At 37.7% G+C, this 27358-nt stretch overlaps 1 protein-coding gene across 4 annotated transcripts in view; it reads right to left on the bottom strand.

The window, feature by feature from the left end:
- Nucleotides 1-26878, bottom strand: part of RAB3IP (RAB3A interacting protein) — a 46008-nt gene extending 19130 nt beyond the window's left edge. For 2 of the 4 annotated variants that reach the window (XM_015063610.3, XM_053226487.1), the window contains exons 1-3: nucleotides 25894-26029; nucleotides 11111-11386; nucleotides 10130-10388 (exon numbers count right to left, since the gene is read on the bottom strand). In XM_015063610.3, coding sequence (XP_014919096.1) covers nucleotides 10130-10388; nucleotides 11111-11386; nucleotides 25894-25904 — 546 coding nt within the window. In that variant the 5' untranslated portion in view covers nucleotides 25905-26029. Of the gene's footprint in view, nucleotides 1-10129; nucleotides 10389-11110; nucleotides 11387-25893; nucleotides 26682-26745 lie in introns of those variants that run through there. The other 2 variants (XM_053226488.1, XM_053226486.1) reach the window with 2 other exon arrangements.
- Between the last annotated feature and the right edge of the window lie 480 nt (nucleotides 26879-27358).

The following is a 27358-nucleotide window of genomic DNA, read 5'->3' as shown; positions in this document are numbered from 1 at the left end:
CCAGCAAAGAGACCCTTCTAGTACAAAGCCCACCCCAAGGGAAAAACGCTTGGAATCTGAAACCAAACTGCAGGACAGGAATAATGGACATAGAGAGAAAGAAGGCTAAGATATCAAAGGAGAAAGAGGGTGGCAAGGTTCCAAAGGAAACAGATCGCAGAAAGTAGTGTAAGAAAAAATAATTATCTTTTCTTATATTTCTACTAGAAATACCATTTTTAGAGATAATGTTAAGCTTGTTAAGTTTGCAGAGGCACTGGGCTAGAGGAGAAAACCTTCCTGAACAAGGTTTACCTCTGAAAGACAGAAGTGATTACACAGATACACCAATAACAACAGAAGGGAAAGCTCTTGAACATGAAACTCCTTGGTTTATCCTCCTCCTTCACAGGAACCTCCTCCTAACAGTCCAGGAAAATCCAATTCATTTAAATATGGAAAACAAACACAGATATGTGAAGTTACTGTTATAAAAAAAGTTAAACACAATCCAAGTCACCTATAAGGTAATCAGATTGGGATTAAAATGCCAACAGCAGTTTATGCTAGAAAACACCAGAATAACATTTTTTTTTAGTATTTAATTTTATTTTTGAGAGACTGCAGGTGGGAGAGGGGCAGGAAGAGGGGAACAGAGGATCAGAAGCAGGCTCTGTGCTGACAGCAGAGAGCCAGATGTGAGGCTCGAACTCCCGAACCATGAGATCATGACCTGGGCCGAAGTTGGACGCTCAACTGACTGAGCCACCCAAGTACCCCCAGAATAACATTTTTAAGATAGTCAAGGGAAACACTGTGAAATGAGAATTTTATATTTAGCCAAAGTATAAAGTCAGAGACAAAGAGTTATAAACCTGCAAAACCTCAGAGAATCTCTCTATGAGTGACTGAGTGACCAAGTAAAGAATGAGATTCAGATAATCCAGAAGAAGCTGGAGAAGCTTTAACGCTAAGGACTGAGGGTGAGAAGCAAACATATTTAACTGTAGAACTACAACTAAAAGATGACGATATCAAGAGAACGAAAAGACAAGCCTGGGAGAAAATTTCTGCAAAAGACATATCTGATAAGAGACTATTACCAAAAATATATAAATTCTTAAAACTCAACAGTAAGAAAACAAACAACCGGATTAAAAAATGGGCAAAATACCTGAAGAGACAATTCAACAAAGATATAAAGAAGGCAAATAAGCATATGAAAAGATATTCTGTATTATAGGTCATCAGGAAATGCAAATTAAAACAACAATGATACCATCACACACCTATCAAGAGTGGCCAAAATCCAGAACACTGACAATACCAAATGCTGGCAAGGACGGGAAGTAACAGGCTCTCCCATGCATTGGGAATTTAGCATGGCTCAGCTAGGTTAAAAGACAGTTTGGCTGCTTTTTATAAAATTAAACACACTCTTACCATATGATCCAGCAACTGCACTCCTTAGTATTTACCCAAAGGAGTTGGAAACAGGTTTACACAAAAACCTGTACACAGATGTTTATACATTCCTAACTGCCAAAACTTGGAAACAACCCAAATGTCCTTCAGTAGGTGAATGAATAAACTGTGGTACATTGAGATAATGGAATATTACTCAGCATTAAAAGGAAATGAGCTACCAAGCCATGAAAAGACATGGAGGAAAATAAATGCGTATTATTAAATAAAAGCATCTAATCTGAAAAGGCTACATACTCTGATTCCAACTATATGACATTCTGGAGAAGGTAAAACTATGGAGACCATAAAAATATCAATCGTTGCCAGAATTTGGGGGTAGGGAGGAATAAACAGGTTTAGAGGATTTTCAGGGCAGTGAAACTATTCTGGGTAATACTACAACGGTCAGTACATGTCATTATACACTTGTCAAAATCCATAGAATACAGAACACCAAGGGAACCCTAATATAAATTCTGGATTTCGGGGGATAGTGATATGCCAATATAAGGTCATTGATTATAATAAATGTATCATCCTGGGGTGGGATTGGATAGTGCTGAGGGACCATGCAGGTGTATGGGAACTCTGTATTTCTCTCTCAATTTTAGGTGAACCTAAAACCGCTCTAAAAAAATTAAGTCTATTTTTTAAAAAGGGATAGAGCTGACAAAACAGCTACTTAAATGTTATGAGCTTTAGGAATATAAAAATAACAAACATTAAGGCACCTGGGTGGCTCAGTCAGTTGAGCATCTGACTTCAGATCTCGCAGTTTATGGGTTCGAGCCCGGCATCAGGCTCTGTGCTGATAGCTCAGAGCCTGGAGCCTGCTTCTGATTCTGTGGCTCCCTCTCTCTCTGCCCCTCCCCCGCTAGCACCCTGTCTCTCTTGTCTCTTAACATAAAAATATTAAAAACAATTTTTTTAAATAACACACATACATACACACAAATAAGAAAAAGATGAAATTAAAGTCATAAACTTCTCAAATATTCATGGGGAGCAAAGGTATACAACTTGAGACTGACAACTTAACTACTATAAACCTAAACATATCTAAGAGCAAGAAATTAAAACTGAGATAAAACTTTAAAATTCAATGATATAAGAGAAATAAACAGGAGCTAGATAATTTCAGTATTGCTTATGGCAGGGAACAAAGAGATAAAACTTTAAAATTCAATGATATAAGAGAAATAAACAGGAGCTAGATAATTTCAGTATTGCTTATGGCTGGGAACAAAGAGATAAAACTTTAAAATTCAATGATATAAGAGAAATAAACAGGAGCTAGATAATTTCAGTATTGCTTATGGCTGGGAACAAAGAGATAAAACTTTAAAATTCAATGATATAAGAGAAATAAACAGGAGCTAGATAATTTCAGTATTGCTTATGGCAGGGAACAAAGGCAGTATCTCAAGAAAGGCTGTGAGATATATACATCTTTGATTAAAGGAAAGTAACAACTAGAACGGAAATCAAACCTTCCAAAACACCAAAAAGGAAGAAGACACGAAGAAAACAGAGCACATAAGGGTCTGCATACACACCCAGGAGCCATCTCAAAACTATGTGACAGAAACCAGCCCAAACGTAACAAATTTATCAGTAAATGGCCAGCGCATGGGCGTAACTCACCTAATTAAAAGAAAATGATTTTCAGGTTGGCTTAAAAAAAACAAAATCTATCTCTGTACTCTATACATAAGAGACACACCTAAAACAAAGTGATTCAGACAGATTAAAAAAAAGAATGGGTGAAGTATGCTTTAAAACGTAATACAAATAAAAATAAAATAGGAATCTGAATCTTGATATCAGACTAGACAGAATACAGGGCAAAAATCACTGATGACAAAACTTCAGAACGCTAAAGACCACAATGCAAAATGAAAACTTTAAAATACTGCCAAATACAAAAATACAGAAGTAGTCCTAAACAAACAGGAAGGACACACCATGTTTTTGAGTAGAAAGATATAAAGATGCCAATTCTCCCTGAGTTAATTTTTAAATCTGTAACTGCATAAATCTAATGCCAGATTCTTTCAAACTCTAAAATTTCACTATTTTACAATTTCCTATGAAAACTAAGCCAATTTATTCAACATTTCCTGCTATGTGGTCCCTATGGTAATCCCTCAGGATACAAAACCAGCTGAGATACTGCCCCTAGAGAAATTTCCAATCCACTAGAGCAATACACTGTCGTTCATGAAGGCAAAATTCTTGAATAGCTCCCTATCATTTACCAAAGTGGCACGGACCTCACTGTAATACTAAAGGCCCTCTACAACATGTGCTCAATTTCCCTTTCGAGTTATCTCCCTTGATCCATACTCTAAAGCTAGAGTAAAACTGGCCTGATTCACTCGTTTCACTCCCCATCCGAGCCCATCCATCTGGTTTAACCTTTTCCACGTAAATGTCTGACTACTTTCTCTCTATGCCTCAATGTCTATTCTCAGTCTACCTATGTGAAGTTGAATTTGTAATTCGTATGACTATTTCTCAGAATTTGTACTTTTCATTATCAGAATGTTACACCGTAACATAGTTATTCAAACTTCATTCCTTCAAGAAACATTAATTTTGTGTTAATTGAATGCTGATTCTTCTGTTAGCCTCAGGCATTCATCTAGGTGCTGGGGACACTTAGAAAAGGAGTAAACCCCCATTAATGATTTTCCTGTATAGTGATGCATACATACCAGAAAAAGTAGGAGTTTGCCAAATGCAGAGGAAGAAATAAAAGAGTATGCTTTATAGTAGCTAAAGACGAGGGATAACCACCACAAAAAGATAACGCCAGCAACTTAGGTTTATGACCTGTCCTGAAAAGCACTGCCTTGGAAATCAGGATTTCCTTTAAAGACAAAGGGAAATTATCTCAAAGGCAAATGGGAAGTCACTGAAAGATTTTAAACAGGATAGCAACAATCAGATCTGCAATTCAAAGTGCTAACTTGGAAGTGTAGAGACGTTAAAAAAAGACTAGATACAAGAAAAACAGTTCACTGATCACTGGTATACTTTAGACAGCAGATACAAATTTAGAGTGGTAGTACTAAAGAAAAGAAATTTGAGAGACACTCAAACCACAGAACATTAGGTCTCTGATCAAGTATATTCCAAACTTAAGACTACCGTATTTAAGATAAACATTTAATACATCAAGAAAGAAAAAGTGCTGTCAATGAAACTATGTCTTTTTTCCACTTAGACTTTTCATTTTACACTTATAGGAAAAACTCTTCTAAGCTGACAGAGACAGAGATTTTTATTCTTTTTTAAAATATTTTTCTGTTTCAATGCTATCATAATGAGGTCATTTTGAAGACATTTAAGCCAGTAATTAAGACCAACAAATAAACCCAACTCACAGAATTCAACTGAATTAATCACATGAACAACTACAACCAAGTTCACACACAAGTAGGCAATGATGAGTGTCATGAAGGTTAAAATAGGAAAAAAAAAATGTACAACTCCGTATCAGTAAACATGACCGTGTATACATGTCTTTTCTCCCCAACTAGTAAACACCTTAAAGACAGGGTCAAGTCTAATTTATTTTTGCCCCCTACAGGGCTTTGAACAATGCTGTTAATACTTTGGTTACTCAAGAAATATATCTGTTTATAAAAGAACATAGTACATGTTTATGAACATCCATGGCCACAGTTAGTAGAACCATGCTGAATATGGATTTGATACAGGTACGTGTATTTGAGTGACTTTATCTGGCTGCAAGTCATTCCACTGAATTTTATTTTCCAAGTTATTTCACTCTCTTTTGAGGAAGAGTAATTAAAAGCTGAAAGTAACACATTATACCAGTGGGTCTCACACTTAGTAAATATAAGAAACAATGAGGGAGTTTATTAAAAATGCATATCCCCAAGCCTCAGCATGATAATATTATTTCAGCAGAATTTGGGACAGAGTCCAGGAAGCAACACTTTATTTTATTTATTTTTAATTTAAATCCAAGTTAGTTAACACATAGTGTAATAATTTCAGAAACAGAATTTAGTGATTCATCACTTACATAACCAGTGCTCAGCCCAACAAGTGTCCTCCTTAATGCCTCTCACCCTTCTAGACCTTCCCCCCACCCAATACCCTGCCAGCAATCCTCTGTTTGTTTTTTGTATTTAAGAGTCTCTTATGGTTTGTCTCTGTTTTTTTATCTTATTTGTGCTTCCCTTTCCCTATGTTCATCTGTTTCTTAAATTCCACATGAGTGAAATCATATATTTGTCTTTCTCTTGTTTTGCTTAGCATAATACAGTATACTCTCACATTGTTGCAAATGGCAAAATTTCATTCTTTTTGATTGCCACATAGTATTCCCCCACCCACCCACCCACACCTTCTTTATCCGTTCATCAGTCGATGGACACCTGGGCTCTTTCCATATTTTGGCTACTCTTGACAGTGCTGCTATAAATATTAGGGTGCATACGCCCCTAAGAAACAGCTCTCCTGTATCCCTTGGATACATACCTAGTAGTGCAATTGCTGGGTTGCAGCATAGTTCTATTTTCAATTTTTTGAGGAACCTCCATACGGTTTTCTAGAGTGGCTCACCAGCTGGCATTCCCACCAGCAGTGCAAAAGACATCCTCTTTCTCCACATCCTTGCCAATATCTGTTGTTGCCTGAGTTGTCAAGTTTAGCCATTCTGACAGGTGTGAGGTGGTATCTCATTGTGGTTTTGATTTGTATTTCCCTGATGATGAGTGATGTTGAGCATTTTTTCATGTGTCGGCTGACCATCTAGATATCTTCTGTGGTAAACTGTCTATTCATGTCTTTTGCCCATTTCTTTACTGGATTATTTGTTTTTTAGGTGTTGATTTTGATAAGTTCTTTATAGATTTTGGATACTGGCCCTTTATCTGATATGTTGTTTGCAAATATCTTCTCCCATTCTGTCAGTTGCCTTTTACCTTTGCTGATTATTGCTTTTGCAGAAGTTTCCTTTGCCAAAGCTTTTATCTTTATGAGGCCCCAATAGTTCATTTTTGCTTTTGTTTCCCTTGCCTCTGGAGACGTGCCAAGTAAGAAGTTGCTATAGCTGAGGTCAAAGAGGTTTTTGCCTGCTTTCTCCTCTAGGATTTTGATGGCTTCCTGTCTTATGTTTAGGTCTTTCATCCATTTTAAGTTTATTTTTGTGTATGGTGTAAGAAAGTGGTGCAGGCTCATTCTTCTGCATGTTGCTGTCCAGTTTTCCCAGCACCACTTGCTGAAGAGACTGTCTTTATTCCATTTGATACTCTTTTCCTGCTTTGTCAAAGATTAGTTGCCCATACATTTGTGGGTCCATTTCTGGGTTCTCTATTCTGTTCCATTGATTTATGTGTCTGCTCTTATGCTGGTACCATACTGTCTTGATGATTACAGTTTTGTAATACAGCTTGAAGTCCGGAATTATGATGCCTTCAGCTTTGGTTTTCTTTTTCAGGATTGCTTTGGCTATTCAGGGTCTTTTCTGATACCATACAAATTTTAGGACTGTTTGTTCTAGCTCTGTGAAGAATGCTGGCGTTATTTTGATAGGAATTGCAGTAAATATGTAGATTGCTTTGGTTAGTACCCAAGAAGCAACATTTAAAAAAAGTAAACCAAAGCCCAACTTCTACTTCAGAATTCCATCAAAACTGCTCTTCAGCAATGACCTACAGAAGGCCAAACAAGTGAACTACCGTATCATTTCTGGCATCTCTGTACCTCAAAATCAATGATCACATTCGTATTCCCCCTACACATGGTATGGATTTGTTGCTGGGAAGTGGTTGCCCAGTAGGGACTACATTTCCTAGCCCACCACACATCTAAGTATCAGCATGAAATTGGTTTGCAATGGAATGTGAGCAAAAGTTGTGTGTGTCACTTCTAAGCCAAGGCTCTTTAGAAGCCAGCGTGCCTTCTCCAAGATTTCTTTTCCCCTCATCTCACTGGTTAGATATAGATAATAAAATTCCAAAAGATTACAAACATCCAAGACAGAAGAAAAAGGAGCCTTGAATTATTTCATAAAGATCTGCCTAACAACTATGCACATCTATTCCAGAATGTCAATAAATAAAAATTAACTTCAAGTTACTAAAATTTAGGGGTTGCTTATAAGCAGCTAGCATGTCCCTACCTAACAAGTGTCTATTCATACAATGATGTAAATGCATACATATATATTCATTTAATCAACAAAACGTATTGAAAACCAATTATGCATTCAAAATATAATCATGAGCAAAAAACAATTATAGCACAAAGGCAGGAAAAGAAGAGACAGGCAGTACACTTTTGTAAGGTTCTTACATTATATGTGAGATAATATAACGTCATTAGAAAATAAACAAGGATAAGTTAATTATGTATATTATAAACCCTAATGCAATCACTGAGTTAGCACAACAAAGATATATACCTAATAAGCCAAAGGAGACAAGATGAAATCAGCAAAAATATGGAATTAATCCAAAAGAAAGCATAAAAGAAGGAAAAAGAAGAAAAAGGAAAATATGGAACAAACAGAAAACAAAAACAGTAATGATGGCATATATACACAAAACCATATTAATATCACACTAAATGTAAATGGTCTAAACACACCAATTAAAAGGCAAAGATTAACAGAATGGATAAAAAAGCAAAATGATAGCTATATACCACCTGCAAAAAACTCACTTCATAGAAGAAGATAAAAATAGGTTAAAGGTAAAAGAATGGAAAAACAGTAACTCTCTGTAGTCTCTTAAAAGAATAATCAGAATAAAGAGAATGGTCGTTGACATAATTTTAATTCACAGGCTGATACAATCAAGAAATATTTTCATATTCAAGACATTTTCAAGACTTAACCTCTAAGTATTAATACTATCTTGTACATTCATAATTCACCATATGTATACATTCACATGTCATTACTATTTCAATGACCTCAACAGGACCTATAAATACAGCAAATAAAAGACTCTAAAAGAAATTCTCAACTTGAACTAAGAAATTAGCAATCTGTTCTCACCAATAAGTAACCACAACATATTCTCAATGATAGATATATATGCTCAATAGTTCAGCTCTACATAAACTGTGATTGCACTTACTACTGTATATTAAGACAATAGAGTCTGATCCAGATGGCTTCTGCCAAATACAATCACATATCCCTTCCCTTTGGAAAAAAGATAAAAAGGCTACTGATTTTTCTTTTCGATAAAATATATTTAACCAGAAATGTTTTAAAATATCTGTGTGGCTATTTTAGCTATCAGCCATTCACTGAAGCATTCATAAGGAAGCATAAATGTCAGGCATCGTACTGAATTCTGCTAAGCACTAGGGATACAAACAACAATTTACACTCTTAAGAGACAAATCTGGTAGCAAGAGAGAAGGAATATGTGTTTGTGAAATGTCATAACATGCTAAAAATTACACATTTAAAATATGCCCTATCTTCTCAAGTTTCTAAATGTGAATTGGCCCATTTGACCTAAGTTGTCAAATTTATATAGGAAGTTGTTCATATTATTCCTTTATTGTATTTTTGATGTCTACAGAATCTGTAGTGATATCCCATTTCATTCCTGCTATTAATAATCTGTGTCTTTGTCAGTCTTGTGAGAGGTTTGTCAATTTCATTATTTTTTAAAGAATCAGCACTTTGTTTCATTTTCTCTAGTTTTTCTGTTGTCAATTTCATTGATTTCTGCTCTTACCTTTATTATTTTCTTCCTTCTGCTTGCTCTGCTTTTGCTATTTTTTTCTAGGTTCTTTTTTTATAATTTTTAAAAATGTTTTTATTTATTTTTGAGAGAGAGAGAGAGAGAGCGCACATGAGTGGGGGAAGAGCAGGGAGAGAGAGGGAGACAGAATTTGAAGCAGGCTCCAGGCTTTCAGCTGTCAACACAGAGCCCAACATGGGGCTTGAACTCACGAACCGTCAGATCATGACCTGAGCTGAAGTCGGACACTTAACCGACTGAGCCACCCAGGTGCCCCTTTTTTTCTAGGTTCTTAAAGTGAGAGCTTAAGATTGCTGATTTGAGACTTTTTCCTTTTTCTAATTATAAATATTTAGCACTATAAATTTCCCTCTGAAACTTAATTGCAGTCACAGAAAAAGAGCAGGACATAGCCACAAATCTGGGAATAAATAGCAGAAATTTTAAAGATGACCCAAATGGGAAACAGAACAAATTACCAAAAAAGGAAAATTCTCCAAGATACAGAAAATATTCAAGCCCAGCTGAATGGCAAAGGGAATTATTACTAAAACAATTCCCGCCCCCCCCCCCCCCCAAAAAATGACTTGGACTAAATGACTTCAAGCGAAGAACCATAAAGTCAACCATATACAAGAAGGGGAAAACCCACGCATGGAACATAACCCATCAAATCTGTGTTAATATTAATGTAAGACAGGGAGCAGGCAATGTAGTGGTTTCAGATTCTCATTTTTCCAGTTAGTAATCTTAGATGAGCTTCTTTACTACTACTCCACCAATTTCAGAGATTCCCAGATGCTGCCCAACAGGAGCTGAGGCTACACATATGAGAAGGTAGGTATAAAACTACAATGATTTCATTTGAGTTGCCCCACTTCATGAGTAAACATTAATTTCAAATACAAAACATGGAAGAATAAAGCATCTTTTCTGCTTACCCTCTGAGCTTTTGCAAGTTCTTCTTTTAATCTTTCATAGCCCTTTTCTCTGACTTCCAAAACAGATGGGCTTCGTAAACGGGACAGACTATCAGTACTCAACCCAAATATATCGTCACTGCCATCACAAGCCTCTGGTATAGTAGCACCCTGTAAAAACTCCCTCTCTGCATTACAGTTGTCCTTTCTCGCAGTTAATTTAGTTAACCCAGCTGTGACTGCAGAGGTAGAACAAGGCGCTGGATCTGTAACATGGATGCTATAAAGGAGAGTTCAGGAAACATCAGCATATGCTCATACAAAACTAGCATAAACACAAAAAGTCTGTAATGGCACTAATATTTAATTAATAGCCTTAGCTTTAAAATTAAGGTAATTTATAAATTATTTATTAATTAAAAAATCAGTCAAAGCTAACACATTTCAAGTCTAATAGCCACATACGGCCAATGGCTAGCACATTTTCATCATCACAAAATTCTATCAGATAGTGCTACTCTAGAACTGGGGTCGGCAAATTAAATGTAGGCTAAATTCAGCCTGCTACCTGTTTTATAAGGCTCACAAACCAAGATTCATTTTTACATTCTCAAATGGTTGGGGGGAAAAAATCAAAATAAAAATACTTTGTGACATGGGAAAATTATATAAAATTCAAAATTCAGTGTCCATACGTACAGTTTTATTGGAGTTTTTTTCATTTATGTACTGTCTGTGGCTGCTTTCACATTTTAAAGGCAGAGCTCGATAGCTGCAACAGAGACTGTATGGCCAGCAAAGCCTAAAATATTTACCACCTGGCCCTTTACATAAAAAGACTGCTGACCCCTGCTCTTCAACATTAACATGTATTGCTCTCTTCATGGACATGCTTTTATTATTTAAATTTTCTAAAATATTAAAACTGAAAATAAGGCAAACAAGCAAGCTGTCATTTGTTTAACATGATACTCCAAAATAAGTATCTTAATGATCTCCTACCTGATACTAGATATTTCTGCACAATTTAAACGTCTGGGGGATGAATACACAGGTTGTGTAGGAAGGTCGGAAACATCTAAGGCATTAGCCTGAATAGGGGCAGAGCACAGAGCTGAAGGATGTGGCCGATAGATGACACTTGGTGAGGTAGTCTGCTCTTGAGTTCCTGATTCATACACACCAAGAAGGTCTGGAGAAGTAGGTGAAGCAAGGTTTACTTCATGGAAGCCTTCCAAGGGGTCATTAGCCATAGCAAAAGCCTCATCATAAGATAACCTATGTTAAAACAAAAAGCGGAGTTATTTTGATAGTGGTATTTAAAATTATATTAACAAAATAAAACTAAATTAAAATTAAATATAGAACTTGTAAAATGTTTTTTTAATGTTTATTTATTTTTGAGAGACACAGAGCATGCATACAACCAGGGGGTAAAAAGAGAGACACAGTGAGAGAGGGACAGAGAGAAGGACCACACTGCCAGCAGACAGCCCAACACAGGGCTCAAACTCATAAACCATGAGATCATGACCTGAGCCAAAACCAAGAATCAGACGCTTAACTGACTGAGCCACCTAGGCGCCCCTTTATAAAATGTGTTTTTAACAACAGTCCATTATAAAGAATAAACTTCTAATAAAAATATAAAAAAAAAACACTATTATCACTTAACATTTATTAAGTGATCTCAGAGCATAAATATTACAAAATACAAACAATCTGATTTGGAATAAACTTGAAAGTTATAGCTAATGTTGTCAAACTGAGTAATTTAATAAGTAACAATGAGGAATAAATAAAAATTTCTTTGATATTTTTAACTTTTCTATCATGATATTGGTTAGAGTAAATAGAAGATGCAGTAAAGATATGTGTATGTATGTATATATATAAAGATATATATACATAAAGATATATATACATATCTATATACATGTATGTATATCTATATACATATCTATATATATCTTTATATATATACACACACACATATATACATATATACTCACACTTAAAATGAGATATATACATTATACTATACAGTTGACCTTTGAACAACACTGTGGTTGGGGCACCAACTGCTGAAAATCCACATGTAACTTTTAACTCCACAACATCTTAACTACTGTTAGCCTCCTCTTGACCAGAAACCGTAATGATAACATAAACAATTAACATATATTTTGTACTCATATGTATTATAAATTGTGTTCTTACAATAAAGCTAGAGAAAAGAAAATATTAAAACCATAAGGAAAAGAAAATACATTTATAGTACTGTATTGTGTTTATCCAAAAAAAAAACCCACATAAAGTGAACCCGTCCAGTTCAAAGTCATGTTGGTCAAGGATCAACTGATAAATTCAAGTTCAGGTAAGAGCTGCAGAATTTTCATATACCCTTTACCCAGATTATGAAACTGTTAACACTTTGGAACCACTTGAGAATAGGTTTCAGACATGATGCCCATTACTGCTTAATATCTCAATATATGTATCTTAAATACAAGGACATTTTCCTGTCTAACCACAAAACCATCAAAATCAGGAAATTAACACTGATTGATATTACAATCTATTCAACAGGCCCCAGTCAAATTTCACTGATTGTCCCAATAATGGCTTTACTTATAGATCCAGGATCCAATCTAGGATAATGTGTTGCATTTCTCTAAGCCTTCAATTTCTCCTGGGGCGCCTGGGTGGCACAGCTGGTTAAGCATCAGAGGCTGATTTCTGCTCAGGTCATGATCTCGTGGTTCGTGGGATCAAGCCCCACGTCAAGCTCTGTGCTGACAACTCAGAGCCTGCTTGTGATTCTCTCTCTCCCTCACTCTCTGCACCTTCCCTGCTCTCCCTCTCTCTCAAAATAAATAAACATTTAAAAAAATTTAAATTTCTCCTCTGATAGGATGAGAATGAGAATGACAACATTGTCTCCATTCTCCAAGGTGCTGTAAGGATTAATGGGGACAATCCAAATAAAGTACTTAGTGGTGTACTATGTACTTGGTACACAGTATGGCCTCAAAAAACATTTGTTACCATAACTGGCCATTAACAATAACATGTATACTTCTGCATCTACATAATCAAAAAATATTTCATATAACCACTCAATCACATCACAAAGTTTACATTAAAACTAAAAACTGTACCACTCAAATTTTTCACTTGAATGTGAAAGAACTCATAAATCCTTTATTAGTTTTCCACTATCTACAGAATACAGTCCAAACTAAACAGCCTGGAAACCAACCTTCTATGATCTGAGCCCAACCTCTCTTCCCAATTTTTTCCTTCCTACAATAAAACTTTGATAATCGCGAGTGATACCCTACCAAAATTCTCAAACGCAAGCACCAATATAGTACCTAATTTCTTCATAAAATACAGAAAATCTCATTAAACTGAAAAATTATACTTTTATATCCTTTAAAAAGTTTGAAACAAGACAAGTAGAAAACAAAAAGGCCGCAGTAAAATTGGCAAAGAAGAGAGGTGACCTAATATAATCTCACAAAAGTGCAATTACAACATGTCACAAACCTTCAAAGATATATACGGACAATGAAAGCTATAGATATTATATCTGCAACTGCCAAATTTCAAATCCAGTGTTTTCTCTGTTGTAGCAAATAATAATTTTAGTCTTCAAAATGAAACTAATTCTTGTTTTTTCACCCAAAATATTCACTACACCAAATGAAAGGTCCTATTAACAAGGAATTTAAAGTGTTTAATACTTATTATTTTTCATCCAAAAGAATATTTTGATTCCTTATTCATAATACATACATATACCAAACAAACATTAACCCTGAAAATTTCATTTTCATTTGAATACGGTTTACTAATCACACTCACTTTTAAGCAGAAAACAGGTTTTCTCATTAACCTTTCGACATTTTCTCGGTAACCATTTGATACTTTATTTCAACCATCCCATATACCTTTAATTCATGTCTTTACACCTTGGAAGTTCATGGAATCATAGAATGTGAAAGCATTTGCATTTCTGGAAATGCAACACGGTACAAACCCTACTGAGGAAAATTTGACAATATCTGGCAAAATGACATATTCATTAAACCTATGACCCAACATGCCTACTTTTAGGGCTTTATTCCAAAGATAAACTGGCAAAATAAAAAAGAACAGATAAATGCATAAGGCTAGCAACATTAGCAAAAGTCTTGTTACAGCAAAAGACTGAATGAGCTAATAATGTACATGCTCATAATGAAGCACTATGCAGCTGTAAAAAATAAATAATATCTACATACTGCTACGAGGGGATTTTGAGGCTACAGTAACATTAAAAAACAAAATAAATAACTATGCACAGGAAGCTACCTTTTACCTAAAAAAGGAGAAAATACAAATTAATTTCTATGTCTATATGACATATAGATGTATTACTATGTATACATACTTATATTTTAAAAGTGGAAGGATAAACCAAAACCTAATAGAAATGGTCATCTATAGGAAGAGGGAGATAATAGGAAGAGGAGATAGGCATGAAAACTAGACTTTTCCAAATGGATTTTGCCTTGTATTTGAATTTGACCTTGGAACCACACAAATAAAAAAACAAGATTAAATTTTAAAAAAGAATCTCTAAAAATAAAACAAATGATTCAGGCTATGTACTGAGATGGTAGCTTACCAACATAGAAAAGAGCTACTGCAAATGATTTTAAAACATTAAAACTATACAGAATATACTTTAAAGATAAAAAATGTGAAAAGAGTTATAAACTATTTTCAGTAATCGTATTAGTAATGTTGATATCCCTATTTTGAAACTATTTTATATAATAGGCAAATAAGTTATTATGCTAATGTCATTCAGCATTAAGATTTTCAGCACATGAGAAGAGCTATAAATATAAAATCAAAGAAGCAAAAACTCTGAAGTTCTACATTTGAATCAGAAAAATCAGAAAAAAAATTTCTATTAAAACAAAAATTCCTAAATGTATCCACTGAGGTGGTGTAACAACAGTAACCACTCAGGAGCAATGAGTAATGCCCAGAGTAATACCATCTCCTACAAAAAAAAAGAACGAGGGCTCCTCAGAGGAATGGCTGATTTCCAGGCCAAGGGCAGTAACGTACAAAAAGACCCTGGAACATCCTGTTATACCAGGAAGCAAGAAGGCCATCAAAGACTACTGGAGTGGCATCAAAAGGATTCCCACTCACCAAAGATGAGACAACCTGAACATCAAAAAGATATTATCTGTAAGGAACGAAAACAAAAATATTTTTAAATTTATGAAACTCATGATCATAAATAAAAACAAAATCTCACTGATCCCCTTTGATTGGTGCTAGGGAGCCGATTCATTATTTTGGAAACCAGTAAAATAAAGAATCAGGTACTTACCCTGATTTTCTTGTACATCAGAGAACTAAACAGTTTATGAGAAAACGCTCTTTTTAAAAGAATTCCATTTAATAAATATGAATTTGCAATCCTAATAAAATGGGTATAGGCATCAATAATGAATAGCTATTAAAGCCATAAGGTAAAAAGCTATGTGGGGAACTTTACAGTTAGTGGATCAGAACAACAGGACCTGAACTCACTGATGACATCTTATCACAAAAAGAAAATTAAGACATTATGGGATTATGTGGTGAAGTAAGAAATGGACAGCACCACCATCCATGAAGCATTCTTGCCACCCTCAAAAAAAAAGGGCGGAATCCCAAACAAATCAAACCTGTAGGTAGGTCTTCACAGAAAAGAAACAAACATGTTAAATAACACCACAGGGACAAAACAGCAAAATCTAGACTTTGGGAAACTCTACTAGGCAAACCACCTGGTTTTTTCAATAAAATAGGAAAAAAAAAAAGGTAGAGGGAACTTACAAATTTAAAGAGAATTAACAGATATAACTAAATACAATGTGAGGATCTTGTTTGAATTTTTGAATAAAGCCAACCAGAAAACAAAATTATGAGACAAATAAGGAAACTTGAGCACTGGATATTACTGATGTTATGAATTACTGTCAATTTTTAGGGATAATGATATTATGGTTATATAAAAAAAAAAATCCTTACCTTTTAGATATATGTACTGAAAATTACTTGGATTTGCTTCAAAATAACCCAGAGGGAGAAGGAGGGAACGGGACTCTGAGCCATCCAACTACCAGTCCCAATCATATAGGATGGTAAGGCAGTTTCTCTCAGAATAGCAGCTAGTATTTTTTGAGCACTTACTAAATATCAAGTGTAGTTCCAGTGCATTTATAAAGACACTGCAGCTTAAGACAGCCAGGACGAAGACCTCCATCTGTTGAACTCCAGACTCCGAGCTCTTAACCACAACATACTACCACCAGTTGAACTGCTTTGCCATTCCAGTGTTAGACTGTTTGAGTAAAAATGTTTCTTATGTTGGAATAAAATCCATCATCCCTGCAACATCCATCTTATTTTTCTGACCTATATACATACTATTTCAGCTATTCTTTCAACAAGTATTTTGAGGGCCTGCTATGTGTCAGGCTCTGGGGAAAGAAGATGAAAAATTGTCTCTGCTCCCAAATAGTCTGAAGAAAGTAGGAGACTGCCAAGTAGAAGCAATGATACAGTGTAATAAATGCCACAGAAGACACAAAGGGTATTAAGAGACCAGAGAGGAGGGGGCAAATGAATCACAAGAAAGACTTCCAGAAAAAGTAAAGCCGAAGAAAAGACCCAAAGAACAAGAAACTAATGAGAAAGATAAAGCTCTTTGAAGGGCTTTTCAGGCATGTCTGAGGTGTGAAAGCAAAGCATTTATGGAGAATACAAACAGACTATAAACTGAAACAAAAGTAACGAACATAAAATGCAAGTCTCAAAGAGAGGCAGGTTTGAATTCACTTCTGTCAAATTATTGGGCCAACCCGTGCCTAGGTTTCTCATCTGGAAATCTGTGCCTGGGTTTTCTACCTTATATGCTGAGAAATAAAAGAAACGTACATAACACTTGGGACAGCACCCTTGGGCAGGGCATCTACCTACAAGTTTTCATTCTGGAGGATACATTTAAACTTTGTTTAAATTCAAGTCACTTCTGAAAAAGATTATTTTAAGATTAAATTCAGTGCCTTTTTCAAGCATGTACAATTTCCATAAAATGTAACTTAGCTAGTAATCAGCCACCAATCACACTGGTCTGAAAATCTTTTGCTCTTTAAAATATATGGAAGCTTGAGGCACCTGGGTCGCTCAGTCACTTAAGCATCCCACTTCAGTTCAGGTCATGAACTCATGGTTCACGAGTTCCAGTCCCACACTGGGCTCACTGCTGACAGTTCAGAGCCTGCTTGGGATTCTCTCTCTCCGCCCCTCCCTCGCTTGCATCTCTCTCTCTCTCTCCCTCTCCCTCTCTCTGTCCCTCCCTCCCTCAAAAATAAACATTTAAAGAGGTGCCTGGGTGGCTCAGTCGGTTAAGCAGCCGACTTCGGTTCAGGTCATGATCTCACAGTTCATGAGTTTGAGCCCAGTGTTGGGCTCTGTGCTGACAGCTCAGAGCCTGGAGGCTGCTTCAGATTCTGTCTCTCCCTCTCTCTCTGCCCCTCTCCCACTCATTCATATTCATATTCTCTCTCTCTCTCTCTCTCCCCCCCTTCTCTATTTATTTTGAGAGGGAGAGAGAGAGAATTCCAAGCAGGCTCCCTACTGTCAGCACAGAGCCCAACCCAGGGCTCAAACCCACGAACAGCAAGATCATGACCTGAGCCAAAACCAAGGGCCAGATACTCAACAAACTTAGCCACCAAGGCACCCCAAAACAGTTTATTTCTGATTAGCCATATGTATTTCATGTTATTTCTTCTTTTTAGAAGTCAGTATTATCACAGCTAAAACAGTAGCCAATATTTAAAGTTAACTATGTGTCAGATATTGTTGCTAAAAAGTTCATATGTATTAACTTATTTAATAAATGCCTAGAAAATTTCCAGTAACTTGACATAAAAATTCTTTTTTCTATTTAAAGTGAATTTTCTAACTGAAAATAAAAAACATCCCTAGAATAACTCAAGAAATTAAGATGAATTGCTGCTACAATATTTTCAATTAAAAACTAAAGCACTTGGATAAAATGGATATACATACACAATCTAAATGAAATCAAGAAACTCAATTTCTATTATAGTCCAAAAGAACAAATAAAATCCATTTTCTCACAAAAAGTATATTCCCCTTATTTGACTTACTTAACAAGAAACAAAAGATTTACCTCTAAGGAAAGAAAACTTTATGGCTGTAATTTTAATCTTTTTTAGGCCAATTTAATATCTGAAAATTAAATAATTTTAATTCTATATTTACTAAAATTCCTCCAAGCTATATGCACCACAGCAGAACAGAAACACCACTACCTGAAGAAGAAAGTTCAAGTCTTAGCTTTGATCAACCTCTAACTTACACCTGCAAACTTGGGCAGGTGAATTAAACTTCTCTGAGCCCCAATATCTTCATCTATTTAGCGATGGAATTGGAACCAATGATCCTGATTATAAGGTGGTGGGTGAGTGTATCTGTAGGCCAGAAGGAAGACCAGATTCTGACTTTCTGATGGGAAGAATTAACCAGTGTTAATCTAATACTTGCCAAATATCAGCACAAACATCATCAAGAGAAAAAAAAAACAATGGTTGTTTTGTTTGGTTTAAAAATATTGCTCGGGGCGCCTGGGTGGTTCAGTCGGTTAAGCGTCCCACTTCGGCTCAGGTCATGATCTCATGGTTCGTGAGTTCAAGCCTCGCGTCAGGCTCTGTGCTGACAGCTCAGAGCCTGGAGCCTGTTTCAGATTCTGTGCCTCCCTCTCTCTCTCTGACCCTCCCCCATTCATGCTCTGTCTCAAAAATAAATAAACGTTAAAAAAAAAATTTTTAAATATTGTTAAATTATAGGCATACTGTTCTAAATGTTCTTCCTCAACAAAGCAAGCATCTATATATTATACTATATATACTGTATATAACATACAGAAATGTTTACATCTGTATTATTTTCCTCTTTCAACTTATTGAAAGACTGCTGGAGGATGGAAAGCAGGGAGGAAGGTACAGATGCTTTTAGTAATTCCCAAATGACTCAATTCAGCATGAATTATGGAAGAAACAGCCTGTCATTAAAAATTAGATTGCTATCTCAACAGTGTATAACGAATTAAAGTGTTACAAATTCCATCAAGTCACTTCCTTAAAAACCACCAATATTTAAATTTTATTTATTAAATACATTTATCCATATATAATATTAGTGTATTTAATAAGTTTTTTTTATCAATTGTGTCTATTCTATTTGGAATGGAAGGATGATTGCCAGCTTCAACTCCTCGGGGCAAATCCTGGCACCAAGTTCTAAGAATGATGCAATGAAATGGGACTAAAGAGAAGGTGCACAGCCTGTTGTGAGCCACTAAATGATTACCCTGAGGGCTGGGGGAGGGAAGGAAATGTTTCAGGAGAAGTAAAATATAAGTTATAAGTAATATAAGTTATAAAATGTAAATAAAATATAACATAAAAAATAAAATTTTAAACCCTGTGTAGGAATTCAATAGGTCGACAAGGCAGGGCAATAATACAGGACAGTCAGGGAATAACAGTCTGGCACTAATGAAACTAACAAAGAAGAGAAGGACAGAACATCAGGCTAGAGAGGCAGATATGTGACAGATCATTAAAAGCTTCATTTAACATGGAAAATGCTGCTTGTAGTTTATCCTGGAGAGATGGTCAGATCTACATTTTACCAAGTGTAGATACACTTTGATGTAGTAAAGATTAGTGCAGTTAGTGTAGATTAGAAAAAATAATTCCCAAGGCGATAAGGACTTTAACTAGAGAGAAGAAACTAGAGGCAACTGGTTAAGAGGTTACTGCAACAGGCTAGCCAAGAGATTACAAAGGTCTGATTTAATGTCAATCTTGATACTTTGATATTGGAAGTAATGGAAGTACACACACATATATATACACACATGAAAAACCTTCAGGACACCGTCATTTGTATTTATATACACATACATGCACATATACATTACACACATACACACCTATACTCTGCATGTGTGATACACACACACAAACACATCATACACATTATTCCAGTTATTCCTCACAGCAACCCTTTGAACTGGTTCTTACTTTAATTTTTTTAATATTTATTATTATTTTGAGAGAGAGAGAGAGAGAAAGATCAGTGAAGGGGAAGAGAGAAAGAGGGAGACACAGAATCCAAAGCAGGCTCCGGGCTCTGAGCCATCAGCACAGAGCCCTGACGCGGGGCTCAAACTCAGACTGTGAGATCATGACCTGAGCCGAAGTCGGACACTTAACTGACTGAGCCACCCTGGCGCCCCTCGTATCTTTTTTTTTTTTTTTACAGAAAAAGAACTTGAGGCTCAGAGAGAATAATTAATTTCATCCAGATCAAACATGTCAATAAATAACAGCTAGGATTCAATCCTGGTGTGTCTGATTCTGACACCTGACTCCACTACATCCAAGAATCACTTAAAAGATAAAACTGATGGGGGGGAAAGGCTAGATTCAGATAAATGGTAGATCAAGACAGATGCACTCTAGGGCAGGTCTCACCCAACCATAAGTAAGTGAACAATCTAAACAAGAACACAGTTTAATCTTATACTTACTTTCAGGAAGGGAAAACTAAAGTTTCTCTAATGCACAGCTACTAAAATAAGCATTTGCTATTGCGATGTGTTCTTTCTATTCTTTCTTCCCACATTCTCTTTTCTATCACCATTTCCTCCTCTATTTTGCTATGTGGGGTTTAAAATACTTATTTAGCCTCTTATAGAACTTAGGGGAATGAAGGAAGCATATAAATAAAAATAAAGAGACTTGATTTTATTATAGCGGCCTTATTATGTATTCAAAAATGTGTGGATATTTGATACAAAGGAATTATTAATTTATTTTTATTTTTTTAATATTTATTTTTGAGAGAGAGAGAGTACACACATGAGTAGGAGAGGGGCAGAGGAGGAGAGAAAGAGAATACTAAGCAGGCTCTGTGCTGTCACCATAGAGCCCAACACAGGGCTCGAACTCATGAACCATGAGATCATGACCTGAGCTGAAATCAAGAGTAGGATGCTTAATGTACCAAGCCACCCAGACACCCCTATTGTTAATTTTTTTTTAAGTGTATAACAGTATTGTAGCTAACTGCCCTTCACGCTTTAAAAAAACATACTGAAATATTTACAGATGAAAGTATACAATGCCTGGAATTTGCTCAAAATAATACAAGAAGGGAAGAAACAGATGTGGCAGGACTGACTCTTCTTGCTGACTACTGGGGTTCAATGACAGAAACTTTGAGATCCATTACATTTTTGCAAGTACTTATTTGAAATTCTCCATTAATTAGAGAGCTTTCAAATTTATTCAAACACTATATAAATAAGGAAAAAGACCAAAACAGTATGTTATTTACATATATAGATAGATATAGATATAACAGTATGTTATTTATATATAAATCATTTTCTCTCGGGGGCCTGGGTGGCTTAGTCAGTTAAGCATCTGACCCTTGATCCTGGCTCAGGTCATGTTCTCAAGGTTCATGAGATCGAGACCCAAATGGGGCTCTACACTGACAGGGGGGGAGCCTACTTGGAATTCTCTCTCTGCCCCTCCCCCACTCGTTCACACACTCTCTCTCAAAACACATAAATAAACTTAAAAAAAAAGGAAAGAAAAGGGAAAACAAGTTTTTCTTTCTGATGTCTAGGGATCAAATATAATTCTTTTCCTAACAGGAAATTAATGCACATTTACTTATTGCCTTTTGAATTTATTTTGTTTTCCTTTTTTTGTATTTTACCCTGATGTGTCAACCAGGTGCCCCCAAATACTCAATACTATTATCTGGACACATAAAATTACAATGCACTTAACTGGTTCAAAGCTATCATTTGTATGCTCCTATAAACTTCTAAGGTACTCTCACATTCTTCCATAGATTTCCTTTATACTAGATTGTCAATTCATATATGTAGAATTCTATTAACTTCCATTATGCTTATGTTTACAATCCCGTTAACTACAGAAATTTTCATTCTTTTCCTCTGATCTAAGTAATCTCAGCTTATGGCTATAGCTATCCAATTTTGTGTTGCTGATATTCTAAGATAAATCAAGACTACTATTTCACTTCTTTCTAACCATGACTAGATACAGCTGAAGCTTATGAAACTGCCTCATTTGTTGTAAACTGAAAGGGAAAGCAGAAGAGAAAAACACAGAGAGCAAGTTAATGCTACCTGTTGGAAGTATCCCTCTCTTCCTCCCCTTAGCCCACACAGTTCTCACTCTGAACACATTTCCATTACTACTGCTAGATGACTTTCAATACATCCCGACATTCCTCCACTGACACCCATCACCAAACACAGCCCAGTACCTACAGGTATACCAGGCCCAGTTCAAACGCTATAAAAGGGCTAGGATAACTTAAATCCTGCCTTCAAAGCATGTGCACACTAGAGGAAGGGAACTCAAGGTCAACAAAACTTACAGGACAGTATGAATACCAAAACTAATAAATATCAAAATAGAGGCATTTACTCAGTGCTCTGGAAGAATAAAAGAGAAAAAAAAAAAGTACTACCTAGCAAAGCTAAGGAGATCAGTAGAGAAAAGGAGAAATTAGCTAGCCAGGAGTTTTCAAAAGTTTTGTTATTTTATTTTTAAATATCAAGTGTACTTAAGTAACTTAGTAACCAAGTTACTATCCTTTATTGAACTATACCTTAACCAAAACTCTACACAAGACAAAGCTTTTACACTTGAAAAGTGTACCTCCTCAGAATATCCTGAAAGCTCTCCCTCATTACCTCAACCAACACACAGTATCTCTACCCACAACTCATCATTCCTCTCCACTCTCCAACTATTCTAGCACTTTGTGTTATTTGGCACTCGTTAAAATTACAATGGGGTGCCTGGGTGGCTCAGTCATTAAGCGCCCAACTTCGGCTCAAGTCATGACCTCATGGTTCATGAGTTTGAGCCCTGCATCAGGTTCTGTGCTAACAGCTCAGAGACTGGAGCCTGCTACAGATTCTGTGTCTCCCTCTCTCTCTGACCCTCCCCTGCTCACACTCTGGCTGTATCTCAAAGAATAAACATTAAAAAAAAAATTACAACAATAACACATATATGAGAAACACAGATGCCTTCTAAATTTTGAGGAACTTATAAAAGCTACAGGAATGATTATAAGGTCTGCCTTTCACACTCCATGAATACTTTCCTTTAACCCCCACGGTGACCTGCAAAGTAGATGCTCAATGAATATTTGATTTAAAAATCTCTGGTGACACATAAAGAATTACTTATTATGCTAAGTATCACATAAAAGCTTAATTAAAACAATTCTTCAGCATGACAACCTACACATGAAGTAGCAGAGCAAAGTGGTTAAGAGCACTGCTCTCAGTGGTTAAAGATAAACTGCCTGACTTCTAATCTAGTCCTATCATTTAATTAGCTGTGTAACCTTAAGGAAGCTACATAACCTCTCAGTGTCTCAATCTTCTCAACTATAAAATGGGATAAAGCAGGAGTGCCTGGGTGGCCCAGTCAGTTGAGTGTCCAACTCTTGATTTAGGCTCAGGTCATGATCCCATGAGATCGAGCCCCACATCAGGCTCTTGCTGAGTGTGGAGCCTGCTTGGGATTCTCTCTCTCTCTCTCTCTCTCTCTCTCTCTCTCTCTCTCTCTGTCTCTCTCCCTTCCTCCGCCCTTCGTCCTCAGTTGCATGCTCTCTAAAATTAAAAATAAAAATGAAATAAAATGGAATAAAACAGGAGCTAACTCGTAAGTCACTGTAAGAGTAAATGACTTGGTACAGTGTTTATACCAGAACCTGACACAGAGTAAGTTGTAAGTTCAATAATAATAGTAGCAGTAGTGGTATTGCCATCACCAAAAAACCTGGATACTTTGTAGCCAGAAATTCAAATGATAGTAACACCTTTTATCTGAGGTCTCCTCATAATTATAAAGCTCTTCCACAGAAGATGTAGAAAGGAATGGAAGAGCAAGCATGTTAGGAGTTCCATTAACCCTGGCTCTACCATTAATCATCTACAGGACCACTGACAGCTAAGTACCCACAGGCAAGTTAGTTTGCCTCTCTGAGCCTCAGTTCTCTGATCTGTATAATGTGGTAATACCATCCATACCCCAGGAATGTCCTGAGGACCAAAGGGGTCAAGGTATGTAAATCAACAAGCACGGTGTATGGCCAACTACCAAGCTAATATCTGTTCCTTTCTCCCACTCCCATACCTCACATGGACTATCCCATTTGATTCTCATCCCCTCATTATGATATTCACATCAGGCTGAACGACATTAAAAAGAATCGAGGGGCGTCTGGCTGGCTCAGTTGGAAGAGTATGAAACTCTTGATCTCGGGGTTGTGAGTTTGAGCCCCCAGCTGGGTGTGGAGATTACTTAAGTAAATTAATAATATATTTAAAAATAAATAAATAGGTAAAAATAGCTGAAAGCTGGCAAATTCACTCTATCCATTTACAAATAGAGAAAATAAGCTCAGAACGGTTAAATGATTTACTCAAGGTCACATGCACGGTAAGTAATGAAGCTAAAGCTTTAAAACAGATTAAAAATTTTTCATTTCGCTAGCTAGCTAACTGGTTAGGTGAGTCCCTCTCAGGAAGGGGGAAAAAAAAAGGTATACTAAGTACCATAATACATGCAAAATTACTGTAACCTACAAGTTTTTGTTCTACCATATTAAAAATTGACGGGGACCTAGATTTCTAAGAAACCTTCCATTGTAAAAATTATCTGTGCAATGTCTATGTATGTGTTGTGAACTAAGGGTTTAAAGAAAATTATAGGAAAAAAATATTAAAGGAAGCATATGCATAACTATACTGATTCAAAAAGTACAACTGGATCTAATTAGAAACCCCTCAAGTAGCTGAACAGCAAATGTCCATCCTAGTGAAAGGGTACAGGTATCTAATACCACAGCAGTATTGTTTGCCAAACACACAAGGAAGAGTTATAGTAAAGTGTTCACTTTGGTTAACAAAGGTATGGACTAATATGTAACTTTACTGTAGTGGAAAAAGAAAAAAAAACTCAAAAGGCTTTTCTTCCAGTAGTAAGAAAAGCACTATTGTAGTACAAATGTAGAACTGCTAAACTAACTTCTATAAATTCTACATGGGCTTTAGGATTAGATCACATAAACCACAGTTGGGATTCAATGTCTGTCCGAACATGAAAAGTCCTATCAAAATGCACAGTACTGGTAAATAAATAACAAATGTTAACAGAACAAGGCCCCATAAACCTGGTGGAATATTTAACAGTATCAAATATTTACTGTGATCAGTCTACAAATCTATTCTGCTTCTTTTCTCCTTGATTTGTCATCCACCATTTTACAAAAACCCTACGGACAACAAAATAAGAAAGAGGATAATGAACAAAAACTGGGTCTTTCAACAGATTTACATAGAACAGTTTTGTTTTAATCCGCTTATGGGTCTCCTCCAATTATGTAATCATTCCACGGCAAAAGATTACACGGCTTTTTTCCTACACTGAAAGGAAGGAGTTGGAGGGAGAAACAGAGGAGTGTGAAACAGGTAGCCTCAAAATATGCTATATTTCCATGAAACTAAACTGTCTGCTTCTTAGGGACCAGTATGAACTCAGCATTCTTAATTTTCGAGACCTTACCCTTTAGCCATTACAGATTTTTCTTAATCCCATAACAACTGGCAACTCTTCACGTGCTGCAGATTCCACCTAACATCATCACTTCTAGAGTCCATTAGAGCCGGCTGGTCCCAGGGCGGTCAGAGAGTTGTCAACGCTGAAAGGGCAGTGTAATTACAATTACGTCGGTGCAGCTCTTCTCAACTCCCCGAAACAAAAGTCAGGCTGAAATGCGCTGCCACCCTAAGGCGCGCGACTCCGGGCGCTCGCTCCGGTCCCCCAGGTTTCGCCGAAACCCGCCGAGCGTGACCTCTACGCCTCCGCACCGAGCCTCGCTTGTCCTTTTCTACGACCCCAGGTCCAAGCCTACGGCGGCTTCACCCTGCTCCAGGTCCCGCGCAGCGCGGGGCTGCACACTTGTTCGGGGAACTCTTAGACCCCCACCCCCTCCGCGACCGCAGGTCCCCAGCTCCCGGCCGCGCGCGCCCCCCCGACAGGTAACCGGGATTCCGGCTCACAGCCGCGGGCGCTCGGGACCGCGCAGTTAATGAGTAACGCGCCCGCGTCCGGGGGGCGGGGGAGGAGCCGCCGCCGCCCGACGCCCCAGCGGCCCCAGACGCCCCGAGGCGCCGCGCCCCCCGCCGCCGCCGCCTCCACCGAGGTTCACCGAGGTTCTCCGAGCCCGTGTGCCGAGATGGGGGAGCGCGCTTGCCGAGCAGGGGCGGCCGGGCCAAGTCGTCGCGCGCCGCGCCCGCACTTGCACCTGCCACCGCCGCCCCTCCAGGCCGGCTCGCGGGAGAGAGGCGGGCGCGCGGGCGCCGAGGGGGGCGGTGCTCCGCGTCCGGGGCCTCTCCCTCCCGCGGCTGCCCTCACCTGCCGAAACCACCGCGGTCGCTGCCTGCGCTCAGGGGCGCTCGCAGCGCTGTACAGAGCCTGTCCTGAGGCAGCAAGAGGAAGAAGAGGACTGCCGGCCGGTCGACGCCGCTACACTCAACGAAGGTGGGCGCACTGCGCTGGGAGCCGCCGAAGGAGAGCGGGACTGCGCCTGCGCCGGGAGCGGAGCCGGGAGCCGGGAGCGGCCAGGCCCGATGGAGGGAAGGCGGGGCTGGGGGCGGGGCGGGGGCGGGACTGGCGTGGGGCTGGCGTGGGGCGGGAGGAGTCGACGCGCTCCCGCGCCCCCTGGCGCCAGGCGGGGCTCTTCGCAGGTGCCGAGGAGCGTGCCCCAGGTGCCTCCGCGGGCGGTTGCCCTGGGAACAAGCACCCGCGGCGCTGAGCCAAGTTTCCCTGCGCTTTGTGGGCGTCTCGAGTTAACTTCGTGTTGGACTGTCCAGGAGTCGGGAAATGAACTTTCGATGTGAGTTGAGGACTACTAGAACCAACCTCAAACTGGGCGTCCATATGTATCTTACAGCGTGTGCGTGTGTGTATGAGGGATGGAAGCAGAGGAAGTCTGATAGAACCAGATTCCATCATCTGATCAGTGGCT

Source organism: Acinonyx jubatus, chromosome B4 (assembly GCF_027475565.1).
Source record: "Acinonyx jubatus isolate Ajub_Pintada_27869175 chromosome B4, VMU_Ajub_asm_v1.0, whole genome shotgun sequence".
Lineage (NCBI taxonomy): Eukaryota > Metazoa > Chordata > Mammalia > Carnivora > Felidae > Acinonyx > Acinonyx jubatus.
The sequence above is the reverse complement of the archived record's forward strand: the minus strand, read 5'-3'. Positions and strand labels throughout refer to the sequence as shown.